We start from the raw sequence: 27187 nt of genomic DNA, 5'->3' as shown, positions 1-27187 counted from the left end.
ATGATTAAATGGATTAAAAGTCTTTGAAAAAGGGTATCTTAGTTCAATATCTTGTAAATGAAGGTTCAAATTATTTATCTAACAAAAAATTTCTGCTTACTTTCAATCTTGGTAAAACCATGGGAATTTGTTAAACACATATGGGATTGTGGTTTGGAAAGACACTATTCTATAGATGCTTAACTTAGATTTGAGGTTTTAAATTCCAGATATTTAAAAATATTTAGGCAAAGATAACACAAAAATTTCCTCTCAGATTTCACGAGTAGAGACCATTTTAGAATAGAAGCAAAATATAGACAGCCAAAGTTATGTTCAGTTATTATCTGAAAAAGTTTCTATGTAAAATTTTAATAAGCAGTGCTCCTTACATGTGACAGTATAGTTACAATATTTGCTTAGAGACAAGATTTTTGCCTCTCTAGATTTCTTCAAAGCCAATTGCTGACTTCTGTGTCTATAATTTATTTATTAGTATTATTATTACTTCTAAAAAAATGAAAGTACATTTAAAATGATTTGGGGATGTGTGAGCTAGAGAAGGTGAAATCTAAAAAAAAAAAGTCATTTGTTTTAAATGTAAATATAGCTAAGAAAAAAGTAAAACTCAAGTTTTACTTAGAGAAAAAAAGTTAATATTAAGCCATTAGTTTCTGTGTAAAATAATTCATTAAATCTGAAAAGGTCCCTGAATTCAACTATTCTTATTGCAAACTGATCTGTTATCTATCAATATTGTTCCACGAATCACTGGGCTAGACAGGTTACAGACAGGATTGATATAGAGGCTTACGCTTCCTGGTGGACGCTCTGAAAGTTAAGACTTCCTGCATAACCAGTATAAATTTATAAGGCAATACAGGGGGGTAAGAGAGAAGCAGAGTGATATAGCGAAAAGAAAACTGGTGATCTGGAATCAAATTCTGACTCCTGGATTAATTAGCTCTACATGAACTTGGGCAAGTCACTTCACTACTTTAAATATTTTAACTACTTGTGAATGGAGAGGTGCTAGTCCCATTTCCAACTAGAACATGGCAAAATAAAGTTCCATCTACAGACACATAGAAAATGCTGCAAAGACATTAATGGTTAACATATAAGTCTGAGATCCACTAAGAAGAATGATTCATCAATCTGAATGTGAAATAGCTATTTATGACACACATCTTCATGTGTGAATTCTAAAGTCATTCAAGCAAAATGGTACCAATATCATTTGTAAAATAAATCAAAGGAAATTACAACAAAAGAATTCTTCTTTGAGAACCAGGAACACACTACCTTCTCAAAATTAATAATTCAAAAAAGTTAAAATGGTCATTTTTTGGTCAAAAATGGTCAAATATTTTGACTAATAATAACAACAATGTTTCACAAGTAACAAAGAAGGAAATCAGATACTAGAATCTGCTTTCACTATATTTCAGTGACCTACAATTTCTCTATATGAATGGCCACAGTAAGTCTGACCTGAAGCACTGAAATAATTGTGCTGGAGTCAGCTTTGCAATGCTGCAAAAATTGTAGTGCAGGATCAAATGTTTGTTGCTATGTATAACCAACAGAGATGAAGTACAGTATAAAAGACAGAATCACCCTCAAAGTCAGAAAGAGCTGGGTTGAAGTCCTTACCTCTGACACATACTAGCTGAGTGACCATGGGTAAATCATCTTGCCCTTTTAGTGTATCAGGAGATTAGCAGATATTTTCTTACCTGGGAGGTTCCCTAAACCAATGAAACCACAGGATCTAAGTCCCATTTCTCTGCTCCATCTGTTCCTTCACTCCCAAAAGAGAGAACGAAAAGTGCATCATATCCACCAATATGTCCCATATTGGGACTGTGGCTGCTTCCAGCTCCTTAGCATCAAGGCTTGGGGTACATCTCTGTGTCTGTCTCTTTCTCAACTCCAAGCTCCCATTCATTCTGCATTACCTATAGTAACTTAAGGTTCATCAGACAACAACACATGACTGAAACAGTCACAAAAATTCTCTTAAGCCTCTGAATATTTTCATGAAATGCCCTCAACTAGTACATCTTTTGGCAATTAAAAGAAATGTATAGTATTTGTTTCCCACAAATGGTAACTGACCTTTTGAGACCAAAGTCTTAGGTCAGGATATAAAATTCCATTTCATTTCAAATAGTCATCAGATTATAGATATTTAAGATTAATAAGTAATTTACAAATGATGTGTACAGTTGGAGCATCCACACCAATGAGATCACAGATCCATAAATTACCAAGTGATTTTTTTTTTGATGTTAAAGTTTTTTTTTTTTTTAGAAATTCCTACAGCAAGAAGGCTATGGATGTATTGCAGAGCTTTTCTCCCTTTATACTACCCTCCCCTCCATCCAAACACACACAATAAGCATCTGTGTAAAATTCTTTACCAAATCTCGCTAAGTCATTAACTCCATACATTTCTGCTGCAAGCTGACACCATATAAATCACTAATAAGCTATTCCAATCAACTGTATGGAAGGCTGAAACTTAATGGTTAGATCAGTAGAGAATCTTCAGGAGGCATAAAGTATCTGATGGTTGCTCTAAGTGAATCTAAATTACAAGGCTTTCTGTTTCTCCCCATATCAGTGTTTGGTGCCCCCCCACCCTTTAATATATCACCTCCAAAGAACTAGTGGTAGAAAAATTCCCTGCCCCACCTTTTAAAAAAATAACTCAAATGTATTTTGTTGGCCTTAACTTAAAAACCTAAGCACAGATGATAATTTAGAATATAAAACTGATGAGATCCAATAACACATATGGATCTAAACTTGCAATTGTATCAAAAACAAGTAAGTTCCCAAAGGAGCCTTAGAAGCAACAGGAGTCATAAAGGGACAAGATCTCACCAATGAATGCTAAATTGATATTATCATAAATTGCCTCTCTTCACAAAAAAAAGTAGTCCTTACATTTACTCTGAAGATCCCATACACAGAATATCTTAGTCAATATCTTAATCAAGTACCTTGTACTTCTGCCTTAGCTCTTCTGTGTCTTCTTTTTCTACTTCTAGGACACGCCTCCGTTCGGTAGCATCTTCAGCATAATCAAGCTTAACAAGAACAGAATGAGATTAGTTTTACAATCCTGATATGATCCAGTTAGCCTAAAAAGTACTGTACTGTGAAATACAATACTTTAGTAAAAAAAAAAAAAAGCCCAAAAAACTCTGTACATCTTACTTAACTGTCTCCCACTTTGTCACCTCACAGAGAAAATGGCATGCAAAATAGTTCATTAATCCTTCCATGGCAGTGGTTCTCAACAGGCATATCCATTGCCAGTAATGGACTTCACTTTATGGAAATGCAGGTCTCAATGTCAAAGAAGTAAGAGTGGATGTGGAAAAGATTTCTGGTAATGAAGTGTAGGGAATCAGGGATTAATGTTCTTTTTCAGAGGGGAAAGACTTTTATTGTAACAGAAAGATCTAAGACAAGTAGTGCTGCCTATGGGAAAAATACTACAGTACTCAGGAGCTTCAGGATCTGTGCTCTACCACAGAGTTGTGACCATGTGTAAATCTACAAACCTGTCTGTGACTCAGATTCTCCAGAGATGACTAAATCATTGAGTCATCTGCTTCCCTTTAAGAAATTATAGCATAAAATGCTTTGAAACATTTTTTAATTCAAGGAAAAAGTACTATACAATTAACTATTAAATAGCCATTAAATGGCCATTTCGTTCTCCATCTTCCATGGGTATTCTTATATCTGTATCTCTACTCAGAGTTAACATAACTTAGCTCACATATTTCATAAGGCAATGGACTAGCAAGATCCGCTTACCTCCATCTCCATTCGACCCATACCCATGACATCATACTTGACAACGATAGGAATGGGATCTGTTCTCCCTGAAACAGGAACACATAAGCAGGTGAGGCACACAGCCAAGTCAACAGCTCACTTTACACAGTGGGTTTGGGTGGTTAGAGATCTTGCCTTGGAGTGCAGAGACCAGAAAGCTACAGTGAACCAAACACAAGCCATTCTCACAGCTTACATCCAAACCCACTTCCTTCAGCTCAAATCCAACCACCCTTGCTTAACCTAACAACCTGGGATTCACAGGACACTAACCACTCTAGCAAAAATAGACTGGTGGTTAGGTTAAAACACTACACTACATACTAGCAGCAGGAGGTTTTAAAAACTTATTTCTTTGACTTAAAAGATCCTCCCATCAAAAACAAGTCATTCATATTCTATACTAACAACTCCTTTTCCCCATAGCCATCTCAACCTATATAAACACAAAAGTATATTTCTAACTAAAATGTTAGAAAATGATAAAGTCAACTTTACCAGGACTTAATTTTGTTTGTGGAAATACGGCCCAGCAATTAAATAAGAGGTAGTATAAAAAAATTAAATGAGGAAGTAGGTACCCTTGGGTAGCCAAAAATGATTTCATTCATAAACTGGAACCTTCTGAAATAGTAATGCTATTTTCTCATTTCCCAAACTGGTTGTGGCAATCAGTAAGCTGTGAAAAGGACTAGTTGCGAAGAAAATTGACTTTAAACTAATCAAACTATGCTGAAATTTGTTTTTATGTATCTTTAATCCACTCATAACCAGCCAAACAAAGCAAAATGGGGCAGACAAGCACTTTACTACCACAGCTGTTTTACATCACAACTTGCGCTGTTTATTGTGATGTAAGCCCACTTGAAAAGAGGACTTACCTTATCCGTAGTATACCTTGAGTGAAAAAACACAATGTTTACTTCCCTCATCTTTTACACTCAGGCTGGTGTAAAAAACTGCTTTTGTTATACACACATATACATATTATACCTTTGGGCCAAAAAAAAAAAATCAACTTTATCAGGCCAACAATGAGGCATTTTTAAAAAAATCAACAAATGCCATGACCTTGGTTGGATCTTGGACTCTGGGTGACAAGGATTAAGATTTTTTCAAACCACCATTCAACAGTTTATGGAATTTGTATTCAACTGATCTGTATTTATAGGGTTAACTTTTGTCTTCAGGCAGTGGTAAAAATCCAGGAGTTTACCTAAGTATCACCAAAGACCAACGTTTACTTTTAACAACAAACAAAAAAATTAATTGGGCAATTAAAATTTCAGATTTTAAAAGAACAACAACAAAAAAAACGATCTCATGCCAGCAAAGAAAAACGGTTTCTGGAGGATAGCTTTCATTTGGATTCTTTCAAAGACTGCCAGTTAAACAAACAAACAAAAAAAAAAACACCAAAAAACAAAAAAAAAAAAAGAAAAAAAGGAAAAAAGAAAGAACAAACAAAATTCCCCCCAAGAAGAAAACCAAAACATTACATTACTACCTTGCGCCCAATGGTATAATAAATAAGCAGTGACTGCAATCTTTAGCAAAAGGACCAAATTAAAGACAGGTTATAAAAATGACGTCCTTAAGTGCAATATCACTTTCAAAACGTCTCAATCAGGGATTTACTGGTAAAGTTAGAGAAACTAATGGAATAATTGAAAAAAAAGTCAAAAGAATTCAATTTTACTTTCTACTTTTTTGTTATCTGTTAAAGCTTTGTTTTTGCAAGAATGAGGACTTTTGGCACAGATTTAATAACTGTAAACCCCTGTACATAAACACTGCATCAGTACTTTTGCCTTCTAAGGCAGTCAAAGTTTGCCTCTATTTATTTATTTATTTGAAAATTGCAGTAGCAAGTGCTAGCGCCCATGATGTTGTGGGATAAATCAAGTTTGAACAATATTAGAATTTTATGTGTTAAATGATTTTTTTTTTTGTGGCAGTTCTATCACAAACAGATACATCCCTTCTTAGCATTACCCTTTAATGAACAGGGATCAGACAAGTTGCATAAAGGAAAGGAAAGGAAAATGAAAAAGACCAAGCAGAGGGATGAAGGCTACAACAGAGAAAGTAAGCCTAACATATTGGTGCACTGATGACAAAAAGGAGTAATTCAGTCTGAAAATAAAAAATTACCACTGCTAAGTTTACCATCACCACAACAAGTCCAGGATCATAATGCTGTAAGAAAGAAACACCATTTGTTAGGCAGAAACCATTAGGGTGAAAAATAGGCCTTCTAGCAGGCAGACAGGATGGGTTAAACTTAACAGTTGGACTTCTCCCCTCCCACTATTTCAAGGTGGGGCTAGGGAAGAAAGTGGTCTTCAATAACTACTTTCCACAATGTTACACCAGGACTTGGGATTTCTGTACTATTTCTTGGTAACATGTACAGCTCCTCCTGCTTAAAAATACAAAACTGGGAATGGAACAGGAGAGGAGGGTAAAAACACTGGCCAATTTAAAACACTAAAACTGAGTGAAGCTAGAGTAAATTGGTAACAACTTTTTGTCTGGTTATATTTCTTATCTACTTTGGTTTGAAATGATGTTTGATATGGATTTGTATTGCTTTCATAATTTCACAATTCACTACTCACTGATTGAAAACTATACTTTTGGTCTTATTTGTGACTGTCAATCATTTAGTTTTAGCTTTCCATGATTTCTTCTCTACTCAAAGATCATGCAGCCAAATATAAACTGGAGTCCCAAAAGTCAGTGCTTTAGAGAGTGGCATAGCCATTTCTATTACTGGAAGACAAATTCTAAAGAAAAAAATTTAAAAATGAGGAGAATCTTTAAAGCTCCACCCCAGAAAAGATCCAGTTTAACCTTTAATTTTTTTTATCTTAGATAGACAAATAACATTGCAGTTCTGTTGTGAATGAATAACATCCTTCAAGTCATTTCCTTTGACCTTTGTTTACAAGGTAACCTTTCCAAGCACCAATAACACTGGACAAAGTTAACCTTTGCTGCAGACCAATAACTCTGTAGAGAGTAGGGCCTAAAAGTTACTAGATTTACAATTAGTCTACTTGGAAAGTTAAATCCAAATGTAATTTCTTTCCATATTAAGCAGGTTCTGGACCAAGGAAAAATCCTAGGAGAAGGCATTATTCAATAATTCTCAGAAAAGGCACAGAGAATGTATTTACTGTTATTTATCAAGTGTGATGAAAAGCACCCAATGGTAGTGGACGGAGGGCTGAAGTCCTGAACTCTCTACGGCCCAGGCAACTTAAATTAACAGATGAGTTGATCTGACAACCTGTGTATTAACGAATGACTTCCCCAGAGAGATATAGGTGCTAAATATTCCTCATTTTAGTGTTGGGTTCTTTAATAGCAAAGCTTTCTTCTATCTCTTAAAAGGCCACAGGTCCAGAGAAAGAGACTTGCTGTTGCTATCCACCAACAGTGGCCTTCCTGCTGTTCCTCACTTACTGACATTCCATTTCCTGAATTCTGTGCCCCGAACCTATCAGTCCCCTATGCCTGGAACGCACTCCCCTCCTAGCATTCTTCAAGACTCTGCTCAAATCCCACTTTCTCCAAAAGGCCTCTCCTAACCTTCTCAGTTGCTAGAACTTTTCATCTGAGATTACCTTCAATTTACCCTGTATATATCTATCATATCTGCCCATAGTTGTCTGCATGTTGTCTTCCTCATTAGAATGTGAGCTCCTTGAAGGCAAACACAGTATTTTGCTTAGCACAGTGACTGGCACATGGTGAGCACTTTATAAATTAATAAATGCTGGCTGACCGCCTTGTAAGGAGTTCCTTACACTAATGAAAATTTTAAAAAATTATTTATATATCTATTGTGAATTCTAGACAAAAAAGTTACTGCCTGGAATAAGTTAATTTGCTTTACTAGACAAAAAAGGGGTGAGGCACAGGGGTGGCAATAAAATGTTAATGTGTTATTCTTTGGAAAACTCAACCTTTTAAAAATTAAAAATAACTCCAAGAGGGAGGGGATATCTCAACTATTTCCTGTGTTTCCAAGGGAACCATTTCAGAACCAAAATATATCAAATGTTTCTCCCTCCTCACTCTAGGGTGAAGCACTAAATATCATTCAGTTTAAAAAGTAAATAGTAATGGTGTTCAAGATCTACTACATACTTTCAAAACACAGGAAAGATCAATTAAGCTAGGTAAAGAGGGAGAGGAAAAACACTAAATTTAGAATATAGGCATATAATACTTCTAAATTAAATTTTAAAATAAATAACAAAAATAAATAACAAGCCCCTAAACTTGCTAAATATTCCTAAGGACAATTTTTCCAGTAATAACAAAACAACTACAGGGAAAAACAAGGTTTAAAATTAATCAATCATATTGGTAATGCAAAGTAAGTCCTGACAAATAAATACAATAAAAAGAAAAATTTTAAGTTTATATTGAAGAACTCCATTCTTTGGCTCCCTTTTCTCTAACATTCTTTGATAGCTCAATTTTTACTTCCATGCAAATGACTCCCCAAAGTTTTATCTCTAGAGTCAACCTTTCTCTCCAATTCCTGTATTTCCAAATACCTATTACATATTCTCTCTCTGCACACATTACTGTTGCTTCAACATGCCCTGACCAACTCAATAGTTCCTCTCCCAGGCTTTTTAACGTTAATGGTACTACTATTCATTTCACCAGTTAATTCACCTAGGCTTTTAACTATAGTACTCTCCCCCTCACCTACAATTTTAACAGCCAAATCAACCAGATTCCCATTAAATGTTTATTTCATCTATTGCTATCACTCAAATTTAGCTTCCTATCTGTTTAAATTACTTCAAGAGCCTCAAAACTGAATTCCCTACCTTCATTTTGTCCCCTCATCATTTCATCCATTCTATATACTGCTGCCAAAATAATCTCTTTCATGGTTCTGATCATGTTAATTAATGCTGCTGCCTTCCCCATGGCCCCAAATGTCCAAAGACTTCAGATTACCTACCAAAAAAATCCAATAAAAAACCCTTAGGATTCAACGTCTACAATTTGGCCCTGACCTGGCTTTCAATCTTATCTCATTCTACTTTATGTGGCAGATCTCATGCTCCAAACAAAGGTGTTTACTGTTCTTCAAAATTAGAGCCAAAGTGCCCTGCCTCCATGATTTTGCTCATTCTGTTCTCTTTGCCTGAATACCCTTCTCTCCTTCCCCTTTGCTACACACACACACACACACGTATAGATATATATACACACAAATATATATATAAAAGTTATGACTATACAATTTTTTCCCCCAAAGCCCAGTTCAAATACTATTTCCTCCACCTTCCTTCCCATGTTCTTCCTCTTTACTCCCTCTATAGAAGTAATCTTTCCTATTTACATAACACTTTCTATTTCCATGTTGTATTTTCATTATATTAGCATATATGTCTTATATGTACTGCATAGGGTCTATTAACCTACAATGTAAGTATCATGAGAACAGGGTTACTAAGTCTTTGTTTTTCTATGTATTTCCTACAACAGGGCAGTTAGGTGGTGCAGTGGGTAACCTGTAGGACCTGGAGTCAGTAAGACTCATCTCTGGGAGTTCAAATCTGGTCTCAGACACTTACTAGCTATGTGACCATGTAATCCTATATAACCCCATGTAACCAGGAAACCCTGTTTCCTCATCTGTAAAATGAGTTGGAAAAGGAAATGGCAAACTACTTCAGTATCTCTGCAAGAAAGCCCCAAATAGGGTCATGAAGAGTCAGACATGACTGAATAACATCATTCCCTACACTATGTAACAGTATTCTACAAGTAATGGGTGTTTCATGAATACCTGCTGGTGCAATTAATTTTTTGGGTAACTGTAGCAGAACAGTTCATAGATAACAGTCTCCTGGTCAAGCACTATTTCCCCCTAAAAACATTTGCTGGTATGCCAATAGGCAGGGGGGGTGGGGGGGAGGAATGTAAACTTTTAAAAAATTACCTTGAGGTCAAGATGGGAGAAATTATATTATTTGGGAAAACCAACAAAACTTCAAACTACAGTGCTTCATTACATTTTACCTACTTAGTGCTAAAAGATTGGGGGTGGGGGGTACATTCTGTAAGCAAGATTAAAGGAAAGAATAATGTCTGAACTTCTGAATTCTTCCACTGTGACTAATGACAAGTCTGTCCAGCGCCTACTGATTATTATATATATCAGCTTAAGAAAAAAGAACTAGTTTACCTAATTGGAAAGTATCAACTAGGTTTAAAAATTAGCCTATATTTATACATTTAATGATTACAGAACTTTTCATTATCTCATCTTCGAGTCTAACCTTCAAATCTGAAGGCCTGAATATAACTTCCTTTATGACTACTGTCAACACAAGGAGGCTTTTGATTACCTTGAGTCTCTACTTTTTCTAGTCCATACAAACTACAGCAGTCAAAAGTTAATTTCTTAAAGCATGGATACGTACATGTCATTATACTATTCAACAAACCCCAATGACTCCCAACCACCTTTAAAATCAAATATAGTATCTTTTGTTCACCATTTAAAGCTTTTAATAGACTGGCTCTATCATGTCGGTCCAGACTCTCTTCAAGTCCAACCAAACTAACTTTGTTGTTGATACTCACATTTCTATACCTTTGTGAAGCTTTACCCCTCCATGCCTGGAATTCACTTCTTCATGTTTAGCCTCTTGGAATCCTTAGTTTTCTTTGGAATTAAGTTCAAATAACACTTTCAACATGTGGAATTTTCTGATCCTCAAAAGCTACTACCAGAATTACCTTATATTTATTTTATTTTTAGCTACCTGCCCAAGATGCATCACTTCACAGTAGCCCAGGTTCTGAATACACAGTATGTGCACTTTGCACTGCACATGCCCTCAGGCCATGCAACACTGAAGAAATTCAAAAAGAGGTCACCAGTGGAAAATATTTTAGAAGCCCTTAAGTCTAACCTTCTTGGAGGACCAGAGATTTAAATATCTTGTCTAAGGACACACAGGTAATAAGTAGTAGAGCTAGGTTTCAAATTCATTATGAAAACATAAGACAAAATGCCTTTATTGGGCTGTTCCATAGGAATAATGGTATAAATGGGTGATCAGCTAAAATGTTGCATTAGGGGTTTTGTGACCTTATAGTAGGACTTTATTATAATGTGCTGATGATTTTACTGCGAATCCAATGCACTTCTCCCTACATCAAACTACGAAGAACCAGAATTTAAGAAGCCAAGATTCTAGTCCTTATACTGTCACTGTAAGGTGTCAAAAAACCTTCAGTGCCTCAGTTTTCTCAACTGTAAAATTAAAGTGTTAGACTAAATAAACTCTAAAAAAAAGCAGAGTTCTAAAATTCCATGCTGTGAAAATATTTTCAAAAAAAGAAGTTAAGCTGTTAGCCAATATAGTGTTGGATATTGATTTATCCACACCAGGAAGCTAATGCCCACTGGGAATTATACTCATTTCAGGCAAAGAGCAACGGAAAGTCCTAGCTCTGTTGCTTACTAGTTTTGTTGACCTAGGCTGGTTACTTGGCCTCTCTGAGACAATTTCCTAATCTGCAAAATATGCATATCAATACCTTTTTTGTCCTACTCAGGAGGTTGTTGTAACAAACAAATAACCATGTGTATGTGAAAATCCTGTGTAAACCATAAAGCATCAAATACATCTCTTTGGCTCCCTAGCACATATAAAGTTTTGCCAGTTTTTAAAGATCCCATATATCAAGCCCTAGAACTTCTTGATCCCTAAACAACTGTTCATTTCTATTTCTTAGAACTTCTCTAAAAGGGATGAACCCCAGTAACAAAGACAGTTCCAACTAAGATGGGTTAGCAGGCAAACCCATTGTAAAGCTGCCCTGATCAATCATTTTCCAATAAAATCATCAGTACAATATAATAAAATTCTACTATAAAGTCACAAAACCCAATGCAACATTTTAGCTGATCACCCATTTGTAACACTATTCCTATGGAACAGCCCAATAAAGGCATTTTGTCTTATGTTTTCATAAATCCAAATAATTATGTTAGGTAAAGACTATTTGTATTCCAGCCTGAATTTTCCTTGAGTTCTCAGTGCATCCTTAGTCACTCACAACTTTAATTCTTCAGAGCCTGTAGTATTACCCGCTATAGATAGCCATCAACTATCAGTTAGAAAAAAAAATCCTTATTTCTCAAATCATCTGATATAATCAACAAAAAAATCCTATTAGAAACTGGGAATGACTCAGGATCAATAATTAAAACAGAGTCAACGAGTCTTACCCTTATATCCTCTTTTAAAAAAATTATCTATTTGGTTACTATGAGAAAAATAATGAAATTTTTCATAACACAACAAAAATATGAAATACAAGTTCAAAGAATATGTTAGAAACATGCCACACAGGACTTAAGGAAATGAGACCAATAGTCAATCCCCAAACAAAGTGATTAATATAGAAGAGCGAGTTACATAGTAACTTCCTCAACTCCCCTAAGTTTAATGAACTTAAAGAGAGGCAGGGAAACTTCTAGGTGGATTTATATTTACAGCATACTATGAATCAGAACATCAGCAATGGAAGGGACCTTAATGATCACCTAATCCAACCTCCTCCTTTTAGAGAAAGAAATTTCAACCTAAGATGGGAAGTGATTTACTCAAGGCCATTCAGTTCATAAATGGGAACTGCAGGGAAAGGATCCTGATATTGAGAGATGTCTGGCATCTTACAGATCACCTGGGCCAGAGAGGTAAAGTGATTTGCCCACAGTCAGGAAGTTGCAGAACTGGGATTTAGTAGATTAGACTGCCTTATTCACTCTATCACAAAAATAAGGACTGATCTTATTTAAGTAATTTTATAATTACTGAACATATGTCAAATGGAAAGAAGGAATCTCTTCAGCATATCAAATTTTTTATCAATGAGAAAAAATCATAATTGTCCAAAAATGTCCCAAATCAAGGGACAAGCAGAGAGTACGGGACACCCGCTAAGGATTTTGCAGATGGGAGGTATATGGTTGACAGGCACTGTTTTATGTTCAGATCCTAACACCAAAATTTACAAGTTTTAGGGTCATAGATAAGTTATAACCTCAGTTTCCTTATTTAGGAAAAAAAAGCTCATATTCCTTTCCTCAGTAAGTTTTCAAGAAAGTGTTTTGCAAATCTTAACAGTGTAAATATGAGCTGTTATAATTTGCATACAGGTTTGGACTAAATGAGCTCTAAGGTCCCATATGTTCTTAAATTCTATGATAACTGTGGCAGCAAACTGAGACCTGTTAAAGACCTTAGATTAAAAAGGCTAAGATCTCCCATTGCATCCAACAGGCCATCTCTAGTTGTCTGGATCTATATCTTGCCCCTCGAGGAGAAAGTGAGGCTGGTGACCTCACACAATCCTCTCTCACTTAAATACAATTCATTTGCATGTCATGGTATCATAGAGTAATAACTTGAACAAGATCATAATAGGACTAAGTGGTAAAGCCAAGATTCAAAACTTGAACTTCTGGCTTCAAATCGAGTGCTCTTTTAACTATACCACACTTTCACTTTGATTTTGTTACCTAGCTTTTGACCTCTAACTTTTAAACTGGATTCATCCCAAATAAAGACCTGTCAATTCATCGTACACTTTTACTCAGATATGTAAGTGCACCTCAGCTGCACCTAGAACTATAAAAAGAAGGTGGGAATAAATGATTTAAAATTGCAAAGCATTTTCTTCATAAAACCCTGTGAGGCAGGGAGCATAAGTATTGTTTCGTTCACTTTTCCAGTAAGGAAACCGTAACTCATAAACAGTGAGTGACATAGCTACTAAGTGATATAACTCAAAAGTCATTTTAAATAGGCCTAGTATTCTTCCCATGAAAATTAGGTTGTAAAACTAAAAACACCTAGAAACATAAACCCAGAGAATATTATTTTGAACAACTGAAGTTCATTACCCGTACATGAGTCACTACTATTCTTTTGATTAATAGAAAAATCAACTGTCTTCAATAATTTATTTTCTATCTCATCTTTAGCCTATCCCTGCCTGCCAACATTCCCAGGTTTCCTCTAGCCACCCTCCCTCATCCTTAAAACATCCTCACCTAGATCTTCTGACTTATCAAAATACTGTCCTATTCTTTTCTCTTTCATAGACAAACTCTTATAAAAAGCTGTCTAATCCCATTGTTTCCATTTCCTTCCTTCCCACTCATTTTTCAATCCTTTGCAATTGGCTTCCAAACTCATCATTCACAGAAACTGCTCACTCCAAAGCTACCATCATCTCTTTAACTGCCAACTCTGGTGACCTTTTCTCAGTTCCTGTCCTTCTGGACCTTTTTAAAGTATTTGGCACTCTTGATTAGTCTCTCTCAGTATTCACAACACTGTTCTCTTGGTTATCAACCTAGTTATATGACTATTTTTACTCTGTCTCCTTTACCATCACCCATATCACACCCCCTAACTGTAGGAGTATCTTCAAACTGTCCTGAACCCTCTTCTTTTCTTCTCCATTATCTCTCAGTAACTTCTTCAATTCCTCTAAGTTTAATGAACATGTCTAAGTGAATGACTCCCAGATCTATTAATATAAGTATCCCTAGTTTCTCTAATTCTAGGTTCAATATCAGCAACTGCCCCCAGTGGACATGTTGAACTGGATATCCCACAGATGTCTCAAACCCAAAATATCCAAAAAAAGACCCATCTTGTCAAACAAACTCAAACCTTCTTCTGAACTTTCCTCTCTTTCTAGTAAGGAAACTACAATCCTTATAGTTGCCTGGATTCCCAACTCTGGAGTCATACTGGACTCCTTACTCTTCCTCACCCCCATATGAGCAATCAGTTACTAAATCTTGTTGATATTACTTCCACTACACCTCTTGCATTCCTCCCCTTCTGCCTACTCACAATGCCATTACCCTACGTTAGGCACTCATCATCTTTCATGAGTACTCATCAGACTCCTTTGGCTTCCTAAAAAAGTCTTCTCCTTCTCTAATCCAACCTCTACCCAAGCTTCCAAAGTGACTTTCTTAAAGCACAGGTCCAATAACATCACTTTCCTGCTCACTAAATTCCAAGAGCTATTATTTGGAAGATCAAATAAAAACTCCTTTGGTATTTAAAGCCCTTCCCATTCTAACTCTAACCTACCCTTTAAGCCTTATACTTTATTATCCTTCTTATACTCTTGCAATCCAACCTAACCTTTTCGCTATCCCTTACATGTGAATATCAATCTCCTGTGTTTGTGCCTTTATGGGTCATCTCCAGTCATCCTGATGAACATCTGGTCACTGGATTCAGATGGCTGTGGAGAGGTGAGGCTGGTGACCTGCACAGCCCTCCCTCACTCAAAACAAAGTCAAGTGCAAGTCATGTCATTATGTCTCTGATGGCATGGTCTTCTTTGGTAATGAAGGACGAACACATATAGGCAGCTGTCATTGGAGGAATGCATTCTCTCAGCTGTCTCTCAGAATCCTTAACTACATTAAGTTAGTTTCAAGTCTCAACTTTCTATACCAGTTCTTTCACCTTTTTTGTCATGAAACCCCTTAGTAATCTGGTCTTAAAGCCAAATGCTTTAAAGTGCATGAAACAAAATAAAAACTCATAGAGAATTACAAACCCTCCCAATAATACTGAAATAGTTATGAAAATATTTTTAAAAGCTCAGTAACACCTCCCTGCCCAAGTAAGAATCCCTGTTCAAGATGAAGCCTTTTCTGATTTCTACAGATTTATGTATCTTTCTGACAAAACAACACTTTTTTTAAACTTATGTATGTATACAATGTCTCCCCAATAGAGTGCAAAATCCTTAAGAGCAAGGATTATTCCTTTTCTATTTTTGTATCCCTTCAGCCTAGCAAAGTTCCTGGCACAAGTAGATGCTTAATAAAGGCTTGTTGACTGACTGATTCATTTCAATCAGGAAGATAGTTTTCTTAGAACTTCACTTCAGTAATGTGATCTTATGAAAGGTCCTGGGGTCATACAATAATCAGTTTATATAACACATGACCTTGGAAAATATCCCAAATTCTCTGCCTATAAAAATGAGGACTGACCCTAAAGATATCACTTGTCCTACCTACTTAACACTGTGCTGAGAGAATAAAGGGAGATAACAATTTAATTTTAAACCTTTAACTTTAGCTACACACACACACACACAAAAGGTGCTATTACTATCTTTTCTCTTCTCTCACTATCCTGTATCACAGCTAAGTATATTGCCAGTTTGGCTGAAAAAATTTTATTTGGGCAACTTACTTTCCATTTTCTCTATTTTCCTTTCATTTTCTAGAATAAACCTTGCTGCTCAGTAAGGAGGAGATTCTATCAATCCAAAGACTTCTGACTTACATATTACCAACTAAGAAGTACTGTTGGGCAGGTTCTACACAAGAATTTTATCCCTTTTTTGTTCCAAAAAATCTCAAAACTTTCTGAAACAATCATCTATTCCTTAAGTATGATCTTCTACACTGTACAGCTGGTACAGCCATCAAAAGATGTAAACCTATTTCCAAAGGAAATTTTAAACAATAATGGAAAACCGGGTATATGTCCATAATTACCATAGCATTACCTTATGTGTGCTAAGCAAATATTTTAATGAACCAAATTCAGATAAATATTTCACTTGTATTACCTCTCCAGCTAACTGGTTCAAATTCATCCCTGCAATTATTATCATTTATTTTCTTTATTCTTTTAAAAAAAATTTAAACTATTTATTTCCTTGGACCTTTCATATTCTTTGCTGGTTCTATGGAACAAAAGAGTTTTTAGTTTTTCTTGAGAATTTATAACGTAGTATCATATTAATCTTACATCATCTCCCTTTTCCCGAAAGTACATTCTTTTAAAAATCTGTCCTAATTCCTTCTTGACACTTTTACACATCCAACCCATCCCCCAATTTAGTTTTAAGTTATTGGAGAATTTTCAAAGATATGTGTTAGCTATAAAGATGAGACAACTTTAGAATTTGCCTTGATGAGTGTCCTGTGGTAAAGAACCATCTTTACCCATACTGTTATTTTCTAGGGAGAGAAGCAGAGCTGGTGCCATGATTCTCTGCAGTTTTCAACTCCCACTATTCACCAATCAACTTCTTGTACACTGTGTGTTCCTGAAGTCCTATCATCAACTCCTCATATGAATAAACATTAAACTTAATGCATACGGATTTTCTAATTAAATATCTACATGACTGATACACAGTTACATTAGCTGACTTCCTTCATACGGTCTTTTGCACTTACCCTTTCTTTATTTTAAGTCATTATTTAAGAAGGGGAAGGGAACAAAAGTATTTATTAAGTTTCTATTATGTGCTAAGTATTTACAAATATCTCATTTGATCCTCATACCCCAAGGATGAGAGTGCTATTATTATCCTCACTTTATAGTTAAAGAAACTGAGATAGGCAGAGGCTAAGTTACTTGCCTAGGCTCAGACTGGTAAATGAGGCTGAATTTAACCTCAGGACTTCCTGACTCCAGGTCTGCCACTTTGTAGCCTCTATAGTCCAAGTTAATATTTTCACCTGCAAAAGCTTCTAAATAAGTTTTCCCAAGAACACATACACTACATTTCAGTGCCAAATTAAACTTTTTAAAATATCCTTTTCATTATTGCAAGGTTATATGGTGTAAAAAATCACTGCACACTTCTATCCAACACAAATTTCACAACAGCTATTACACATTGTAACCTACTCCCACCATAATATTGTAGAACCCCACTATAATGTCGCTTAGTAAAGTTATAAGATCAAAGGAAAATAAGTTATGAAATAAGAGACAAGATTAAAAGTAATCTGAAGTACAAGCAAGCATAGTAACCCAGCAAGTACTCAAGCTACTGAATTAAATGAATTGTTGAGTTACTTCAATCCAACTAGCATTTTTGTTGAATGACTCCCACTGCCCTCCATGATCCAGGCTTGAAAGCTCAAGAATACTCTCTGACTTGCCTTTCCCTACTTACATTCATTCAGGTGCTGAATCTTATCAATCCTCTCTTCCCAGTATCTGCCCTCTTGGTCTCTTGTCTGGAATACTCTAGTGTCCTCTATGTAGTAGTTTGCCTCTATTCTTGCCACTCTACCATCTGGATTTCATACAGTTGCTCCATCTTTATGATAAAAAAGCCTCACGTTGGCATTTCCCTGATCAAAGTTCTTTAGCACCTCACACTATCTAGATGATAAATTTAAAGAAAAACTGTCTAGGTCTTGAATCGGATAGGTTTAGTGAAGACTTCTCAGATTGTAATTCTTCTCCCAGGGGTGAGGTAAGACCTAGAGGCTCAAGGTTACAGTATTTTTAGAATGGAATAGTTCCATATAAGGATATAAAACTGTGTAGTATATTAGGGTCTCAATGACTGGATAAAACTTACATAATTCCTCGATGTCTTCATTTCAAAAGGGATTGGTTAGATTTTGTGTCTAGAATGTAAGATCATATTCTCAGCTAGCTATGAGGATAATGGTCAGTGTGGGAGGAGGGACTTGCGTTAGGGTCTATATAAATCACTGCCTTTTCTTTGTCTTTGTCTTTCCTACTCCAGATGAACTGGTGTCTCGCTTCTCGAGAATCTAGTAAATAAACTTTCTGTCATCACTTTGAGAGGCCTCTGAGTAATTGATTTAAGTAGGGACCTGAGCCATCCCACACAGTCTGAAATGTAAAATTTTTGGTAATTTTCCTTTCCAGTTTTATTTTACAATACTTTTCCTTTCACAAAGACTATGGTCTAGTCCAAATAGGACCACTATCTATTCCATGAATTTGCTATCCTGTCTCTTGCTTCCCTGCCTTTTTACAATATCCCCCATTATTGGAATACATTTCTCCTTCCTCACACCTGCCTTTCAAAAGGATTATCTCGTCCAAGAAGTCTTAACTATTTCTTTCCTTATCCTCCCATGCACCCTAGCTGAAGATGTCCTATCCCTCCTCAAATTCTCCTACAGTATTCTGTTTTGAGCTTTTCCTAACTTGAATTCTATTTATCTATTTCTAAATGTCTAGTCCCTAACTGCAGAACTTAAGTTGTTTGAGGGCAAGGATGGTTTTTTTCCTTTAAATCCCCAGACTCTTGCAAGTGCCTTGCACCTAATGTTTGTTGACATGTTGAATTTATGTGCATGAGATTACACAATAGGGTTAAAATAATCCCCCTACTTGTAAGAACTTTACATTATTATGGTGAAGGCAATAAGCCCAATATAAATGTATATAGTATAAATATAAAGTGAATAAAAAAATATACAATATAGCTAAAATCAAGGTAGTTTGGGAGGAAGGTACTTGAAGTTGGAAGGATCAGGAAAACTTCATGTTTTCAAGATGGTGCTTGAATTGTGTCTTAATAGAAGAGAGGGAGATGGGATATAAACTGTCATATGTAACAAACAGACAGGGCAGTTTTGCTGAATCACAGGATGTAAGAAAAGCACCACATGGTAGATTTGCACTAAAGGAAAACCACTTTGGCAGCAGTATGTAGGATGGATTGGAATGCAGAGAAACCTGAGGCAGGGAGACAAATTAGGAGGGTTCTGTAATAAGAGGAAGTGATAGTGGCTTGAGATAAACTAGAAGCTGTGTGAGTAGAGGGGAGGAGTCAGAATAGAGGTGTTGTGAATGTAGAAATGGCAAGATCTGAAAACTGACTGGCTATGAATGGTAATATAACATGAGGAGTCAAGGACAGCATCGTGGTTATGAATTTGAAACACAGAAGAACAGTGGTAGCTTTGATAGAAATAGGAAAATTTGGAAGAGGGAGGGTTTGGGAAGAAATAGAATAAGTTCATTTTTGGACAAGTTGAGTGAGAAGTTTCTGGGTTTAAGTAACAGACTAGATTTTAGAGGCCACAAAGACAAAAAACAGTTTCCCACACTCTAGAAATTTACCTTCTACTGAGAGATACAACATGCAAACAGATAGGTTAAGTCAGTTTGGAATAACAGAGAACAGGAAAGAGAATAATATGAAATAAGTCTGGAAAGATAGACTGGAAAAAAATGTGAAAAGCTTTAAATGCCAAGTACTAAAGAGTTTTTAATGTTGTCCTAGGAGCAACAGAAAGTCACCAACAAGCCTTCTCAAGTAGGTAAATGACAATCAGACCTGTGCTTTGAGGAGATTATTTTGTTTTTTAAGTGGTTTCTTTTTCCTCCTTTTAATTAAAAAAAAATTTTTTTAAGTTCCAAATTCTCTTCCTTTCTCTAGCCTTGTGCCCAAATCGGGAAGGCAAGAAATATGATACCCATTATATGAGTGAAGGCACGCAAAAATATATCTCCATATTTGCCATATTGCATAGGGGGGAAACAAATAAATAAACAAATAAAGTGTAAAAATTGGTTCCAGTCTACACTCAGGAGTTCCTTAGTTCTCTCTCTGGAGATGGACAGAATTTTTCATCACAAGTCCTGTGGAACTGTGGTGAATCATTTGTGTTGATCAATAGCTAAGTCTTTCAAAGTGATTATCATTACAATATTGCTGTTACAGTGTACAATGTTCCTGGTTCTGCTCAATTCATTTTGTATCAGGTCCTATAAGTCTTAGGAAGATTATTTAGGTAGCTATGGAGAGGGTAGATTAGAGAAAGAAAAGGGTGACAATGTAGAAGGTTGTCCAGGCAAGCAGTGATATCAACCAGAACTAGGGTAAGATTGCTATGAAGGAAAGGGGACAGATCTAACATACTGCAGAAGTAAATTCACAAGATTTATCAACTAACTGAATATAGCAAATCAGAGAGACAAAGGAAAAGAAAACAGGTGAGGATGACTCTAGGGTTGCCTGACCACAGGTAATAGGATGGTAATGCCCTCAGAAAGAAGGAGCAAGAGCAGGGCTGGAGAATGTGAGAAGGTAATTAATTCCTTTGGCCCCAGGTTAAGAGCACTATTCTCCATCTCTGTATTTTCTATGACTCTATTTCACTCATCTACTTAAAAACCTTAAAAAAATAAAAATAAAAACTGCCCACAGTAAAAAGTTTAAAGTTTGTCATTCACAGCCCTCAATAACATGGTTCCAACTTCATCTTACCTTGGTCTAGTCAGCTAAATCTATTCACTATTCACAATGTTGCTCAAAATGAAATGCCCTTTCCTAACCTATCCTTCATGACCTAGATCAACTTTCACCTTTTCTATGAAGTTTTCTTTTACCACTGCCTTTTCTGAAGATACTTGTTTTTTCTGCCCTTTATGTATCACCTTATGTTATCAGTTACTTTTTCATGGGTAGAGAGACATGTTTTATTTCTCCACTGGAATGTAAACTGAATGAAGAGACTGTCTTATTTATTTAAGTTCCTCCCAGTGCCCAGTGAACACAACAGACACTAAATATTTGCTCCTGGTTCTTAGATTATAGATTTAGAATATGAGAGACCTTGGAGATCATCTAGTTCCACTGTACCAAAATATTTCCCAATTTCTTTGCCTATGGTTGGCTCTTCCTAAAGATTCTATATTTTGTTAATGTTCTAATTTGCATCTCTGATATTGTATATAAAGCAGTGGTGTCTTTGCTTTCTAAGTTAAAGAGATTCAGTTAGCAAAATGGCCTTCCTAACAGATTTTCCATAAATGTTAACTTTTAAAAATTAGTTATTTTCCAGGCACACTACTACTTGGTGAAATTGTGAACTGACCCAACCATTCAGGAAAGTAACTTGGAATTATGCTATGAAAGCAACTAAAATGTCCAATCCCTTTAGTCTAGAAATCTCACTGCCAAGCATATGTCTCAAGAAAGTCAAAGAGATAAAGGTTCAATACATACACCAAAAATACGTATAGTGATTCTTTTTATTATACTTTGAAGACAAAGTCTTGGTGATGGCTGAACAATTTGTGGTACATGAATATAACAGAATGTTACTGCACCATAAGAAATGATGAATATGAATACAGGTTGCATGAGAAGACTTAAAGGAACCAATACAAAGCAGTGGAAGAGGAAATTAGCATACATAATGATTGCACTGTAAAATGGGAAAAAACTGCAACAAAAATGTTAATTGGTGATAGTTGTCCTTCATCCTTGAACAGGATCAAAATGATATCACGAAGTTGTGGTTAAGCATGTATCCACTGTGGCTGATCAGACCTATAGGAGCTTGGAAGCCTCTACCCCAGGTAGGGCCCAAATAGTCCATATGAACATCTGGAGTAAAGATATCTCTAAATTTGCACATCTCACGTTTTTTTTCTTGAACTAGTGCAATTCTGCTTTACTCACAGAGCACAGCACCTTCTTTGATATGGGCACAACATGCTGGGCAGTTCTGTGTCTCCCATGTCTCACAATCAATTCCAAAGTTCTTCAGAGATCTTGAGAGTGTCTTTATATAACTTCTTCTGATCTCCATGTGAGTGCTTACTTTGTGTGAGTCAAAGGCTATGTAACCAACAAGCATGATAATCACACATTCTCACCCTACTCCTAGAAGATATTTGAGAATGCACATCTCCCCTCCTTACTTTGGAGAGATGGAATACTGACAGATTTGAGAAAATATGAATTGGTTGATTATTTTTTCTGAATTGTCTTTTCTCTTTCTTAATTATAAGAGATGGTTTTCTGGGTCTGGGAAGGGGAAAGTTATTTGAAAATGAAGGTGGCAAAAGACATCAATAATAAATTTTAAAAGCCATTTTATTTGAGTTGCTTTAGTTATTCTCATTTCATTTTACACATGAGTTACTAAGTTATCTTTGGTATTTTCCTTTAAGTGAAATTTTATTCTCTTTCTGTTTTCACTTAGTTTGATCTTAGTGTAAGCTTCACACCAGTTTTTCTCAATTCCTCTATCCTTACTATTTAGATGGCCAAGCACAAAGCACTCTGGACTTCTTAAGGTTTGGCTAACTACCAAACTTCAATTAATTGTCTTTGATTTAGGTTCATGACTTTTATTTATATAATTATACCTTCCACATCATGACTTTCCCCGTTGAGGATTCCCTATGTGGTGGGTTGGCACAAGAAATTAAATGGGAACTTTTTGGGAGTTTTGCAGAAGTCACAGACAACATGCAAGAGCCAGCAGATAACAGAAAAAGTTTAGAAACTCAGAAAGGTATAAAATATGTGTACAGTATTGTATAATATCAACACATTTTATCTTTTAATACCATTAATAATACAGACTTCTTCTCTGGTACAAAGGGAAGGCCAAAACTTTACTCAGATTTTCCAGACTGCAGGGGCATTGTGCCCCTAACTCCTGCAACGTGGTAGGGATAACTGCATTCATTAAATCTGAGCGAGAAAGTTAAAGGCACACCAGAACTTAGTAATAACTTCCATACCAATTAACTCTAGTTCTGCAAAATGATTACTTGTCTCTGACACATTTTTATAAAGTTCCTAATGGTTGCCTGGAAAGTTGGCAGGAATTACACCTTTAGGTTATACTATATCTTTCTCAGCTCAATCTATATTTTAAAAAGTCATACCATGTTTTGGGACCACGAGGCTAAATTAAAGCTAACCTTTACAGTATTCTTCTAAACCCAGTGGCATCTTTGCTGTAAACAGTGACATTTGCCTTTTTTAGAAAAGGAACTATGTTACACCGAACCTCAATCCTACCTTCTTTACATTCAAAAAACAAAACCTCATATAATACAAAAAAAAATCTTTACTAGCTTCTGTGGCAGCATCTGTTCTGCTTTTTGACATGGGTGAAACTCTTGCCTGATTTAAAAGTAGCCTATCTGCACAAGCTTGCACTCTGTCATTCCCACCCAAACCAGTACAGAGGGTCAGATGGTTAATAGTAGTTGCTAGTAAAGGTCTTACTAAGCAAAGAGGTAGCAAAAGTAAAAGGAAATGAGTGTGGCCAAAAAGGGAGATGGGGGAAGGGATCTTTGCACATAAGGGTTCTTACTGAAATCTCAGTTTGGGTTATCTAAAAAATTCATGAAAATAACATATAAACTCATGTCATTTTCCTCCAACTCAGGTAAGAAATAGAGTATTCTATTTCCAAGCATAGTGACCTGTCATATATTATTCACTTACTTAAGACAACATCCTTAACTTCTGACCCAATGATTGCACTCCTGGATACAGACCCACTCCAACGCAGTCAAAGACAGGAACAAAAATCTAATCTATATCTAATAAATATCTAAATAGTTTTAGCAATATTCACTGGCAGCAAAGAACTAAGAACAAAGTAGATTTCTATAGACTAAAGAATAGTTTTCAAAATATTACACTACATGAATGTAATGAAATAATATTGTGAAGTAAGAAATGATGAGGGGCACTATCATACAGTGGAGTGAAAAGTCAAATTCAGAATCAAGAAGACTTGGGCTCAAGTCCTGCCTCTAACACATACTGACTACATGACCCTGAATATGTCACTTAATTTCCTGTCTTGGGGCCTGAATCAGACTCTGAGACAAAGTTACAAAGCTGATAACAATGTTCACTGGTAGTAAATGGAGTTTCCTATACCAATGAATTCACAAGTCCCTGGTTCTCAAAAATGTAACTCCTCCCTTATCTCAATGGGATATTTTAACTTTTTCTTTCTCACAAATCTAGTAGGATGGGGGAGTAAATGATATAAAGACAAATATTATCTGTAAGCACATTTAATGTTACTAGAGGAGAGGTCAAATGGGCTTTTGGTAAGAAGTTCGGTAACTTAATGCAAAGGTCAGCCAGCAGAATGGCTCATTCCTTTGCACTGTTAAGAGCTTCTTTATTGACACTACTTTTATATTTCTGCTTTCTAACTCAAAGCAGAAAATTTCACTCTGTTCTTCGCAAAAGAAATTAAAAACACTATTTCTAATGTGATTGACTGCAATGGACTCCTGCAGATTCTGCAGGGAACATTTTTATTATATAATTACACTTTTACTCTGAAATTATAAATTATGCAACATATAAGTCTGTGAATTTACAATTTGAAATGTTTTCCCAATTTACTAACTCAGGTATCAGTGCCAATATTCTATACTCACTTATAGCATTCACAGCTTCATTGTTGGCACACTTTGATATTTTGGATATGCAGATATGGTACACTTAATATATTATCTGACTACTGAGTTTGAGAATGAAGGAAGATCCTGATCTAGACATATTTTAATTACAAAAAGATTTATTTTAAAAAGCTTTGGAAGGAACTGCTTCTGAGATATCAATAACTTACAAAAAAATGTCTTTTCAGTCCTATCATTCAATTTATTCTTCTCACTACAAACACAGCTGATATCCTGGAAATGTTTTTCCCCCACCTCAAAGTTCAAAATCAAATTTTATGATACTATCCTAAACCAGGGGTTTTAACTTTATTATGTCATAGATAATTCTGGCAGTAAGGTGAAGCCTATGGACCCCCAGAATGTTTTTAAAAGGAACCAATTTAAAAGGAAACCAATTATACTGAAAGTGATCCAAACATTTTTTAAAAATTAAGAATTTCTATCCTAAACAATACCTTACTTAGAATTTCTCTATTTTAGGTGACTTTATACCAACAAACTTCTTTAGAATGCAAGGAAGTACTTATAATCTTCTTAGGTGATTCCTTCATATAGGATCTTGCTACTGAGAAGCTACTGATTTATTTCCAACTATAGCTACTATTAATGTAAAATTTATTTGCCAATATTTTCATTTTTCAACCTGAACTATTGTAAAACAATGTGAAAATAACAAAAAAGAATATTACTTCAATTAAAAAATGGGCACTGAACTAGATATTCAAAACAGGTTAATTTATATTTCACCTTAACTTAAACTTAATAAAAGGGATTCAACTAGGAAAAAAATGACTCAAAAGAAACTCATACTGTCCCTGTTATTCCAATATTATTCCCTCAATTCTAGCTGGAACTTAAAATTACATGCACTTGTAGTTTCAGAAACTGTAAAGTATAATTTTTCAGTTCTAATTCACAAAAAGTTCTAAAAGCACAAAATAGATAATTGTTTGGATCAATGGAAGCAACTGCTTTTCCATTCTTTAGAAATATACTATAAGGTTTATCCTCACCTTTAAAGCCTTCTAGGTCCCCAATAAGAGGCTTAAGAGCAATAGTGAACTATAGACAGAGGAACAGCCTTGCTGTCTGTCAGGAAGAGTTCAAGTCTTGCCTCTGACATATATGTTATCAGTACAATCCTGAGCAAGCCACTTAATCTCTCAGTGCCTCAAGCACCTCTCTAAAACCATAATTTTCAGAAGAGTTACTTATTGACATCTGTAGAAGACGCTCATCTAGACAGATAACGATGGGAGGTCTAACCTGAGCCCTCCGTCCTGTGGACATAACATAAAATTTTGAGGTGCACACATTTTTGTCAGTTCCTATGAAATGGAAGATCATTTAGTAACAGTTCCTAAAATTCCGAGTATCTTATCCAGTATCCCAGTAATAACAGTCTTACTGCTTTTCATTCATTTCAATAAGCATTTGAAATTAAAGATTATCATTACTGACCAACCCTGAATAGAACATGCCCTACAAATTGCTGGGTTGGTTTTTTTAAGAGCTGGGGTAGACTCCATTGAGTTGTGCACCTTCCCCCAAATACTACACATCCAGCTGATCTCCTCTAGAAAGGAAGGGAAAATAGGTCTTCCCTAATTATTCTAGCTAACACTAAGGCTTTCTCTTTCTCTTATCTTTTAACTTATATTGCATTTATAACTTGCACATTTGATCATTTATAAACTGTACACAATTTGTCACTTAAATGTCAATGGCTTGAGAGCTGGGGAGGAAAATTTGGAACTCACAATCTTGTGGAAATCAATGTTGAAAATTAAAAATAAGTAAGTAAATTTTAAAAATGTAAACAATCATATTATATTTCCTAGATTAATTTTATTTCCCCAATTATACTGTAAGGTCCTTAAAAGGGCAGAAATCTCAATGATGTCATTTCCCTATAGGGCACACAGATAATACTGGGCTCAATAAATACCTGATGAACTAGACCATAAGATCTATGCATATCTGTGACTGACCAAAGGCATACCCCTTTTCCCCCAGTCAGCTGATTAAGAGTTATTAGAAGCACAGTTTATAGCTAAAGCATTGCCTCTATTTCAAGGTACAATAGTCTGAAAGAAAATTAATCTCAACCTCACAGGCTCATTCTTGAGAAATATACCAAACTAACATGTGTTTGGTCTCAATTCAATTCTCACTAGAAATAGGTTATTAAATATGCACTGCTGAACAACATTTACAGATAACACAGGTAAATAAAATAAAGGGAAGCCTTCAATTTCTGAATGATC

At 35.5% G+C, this 27187-nt stretch overlaps 1 protein-coding gene across 3 annotated transcripts in view; it reads right to left on the bottom strand.

The window, feature by feature from the left end:
- The window catches only part of GPATCH8 (G-patch domain containing 8), a 105866-nt gene that overhangs the window by 26946 nt on the left and 51733 nt on the right, over nt 1–27187 (bottom strand). For 2 of the 3 annotated variants that reach the window (XM_072646014.1, XM_072646016.1), the window contains 2 exons: nt 3817–3884; nt 2991–3077 (listed from right to left, as the gene is read on the bottom strand). In XM_072646014.1, the coding sequence (XP_072502115.1) occupies nt 2991–3077; nt 3817–3884 (155 nt within the window). Of the gene's footprint in view, nt 1–2990; nt 3078–3816; nt 3885–5991; nt 6037–27187 lie in introns of all 3 variants that reach the window. The other variant, XM_072646015.1, reaches the window with a different exon arrangement.

This window comes from Notamacropus eugenii, chromosome 2 (assembly GCF_028372415.1).
Source record: "Notamacropus eugenii isolate mMacEug1 chromosome 2, mMacEug1.pri_v2, whole genome shotgun sequence".
NCBI classification, from domain to species: Eukaryota; Metazoa; Chordata; class Mammalia; order Diprotodontia; family Macropodidae; genus Notamacropus; species Notamacropus eugenii.
Note: the sequence above shows the minus strand (reverse complement) of the source record. Positions and strands in the feature narration are given on the sequence as shown.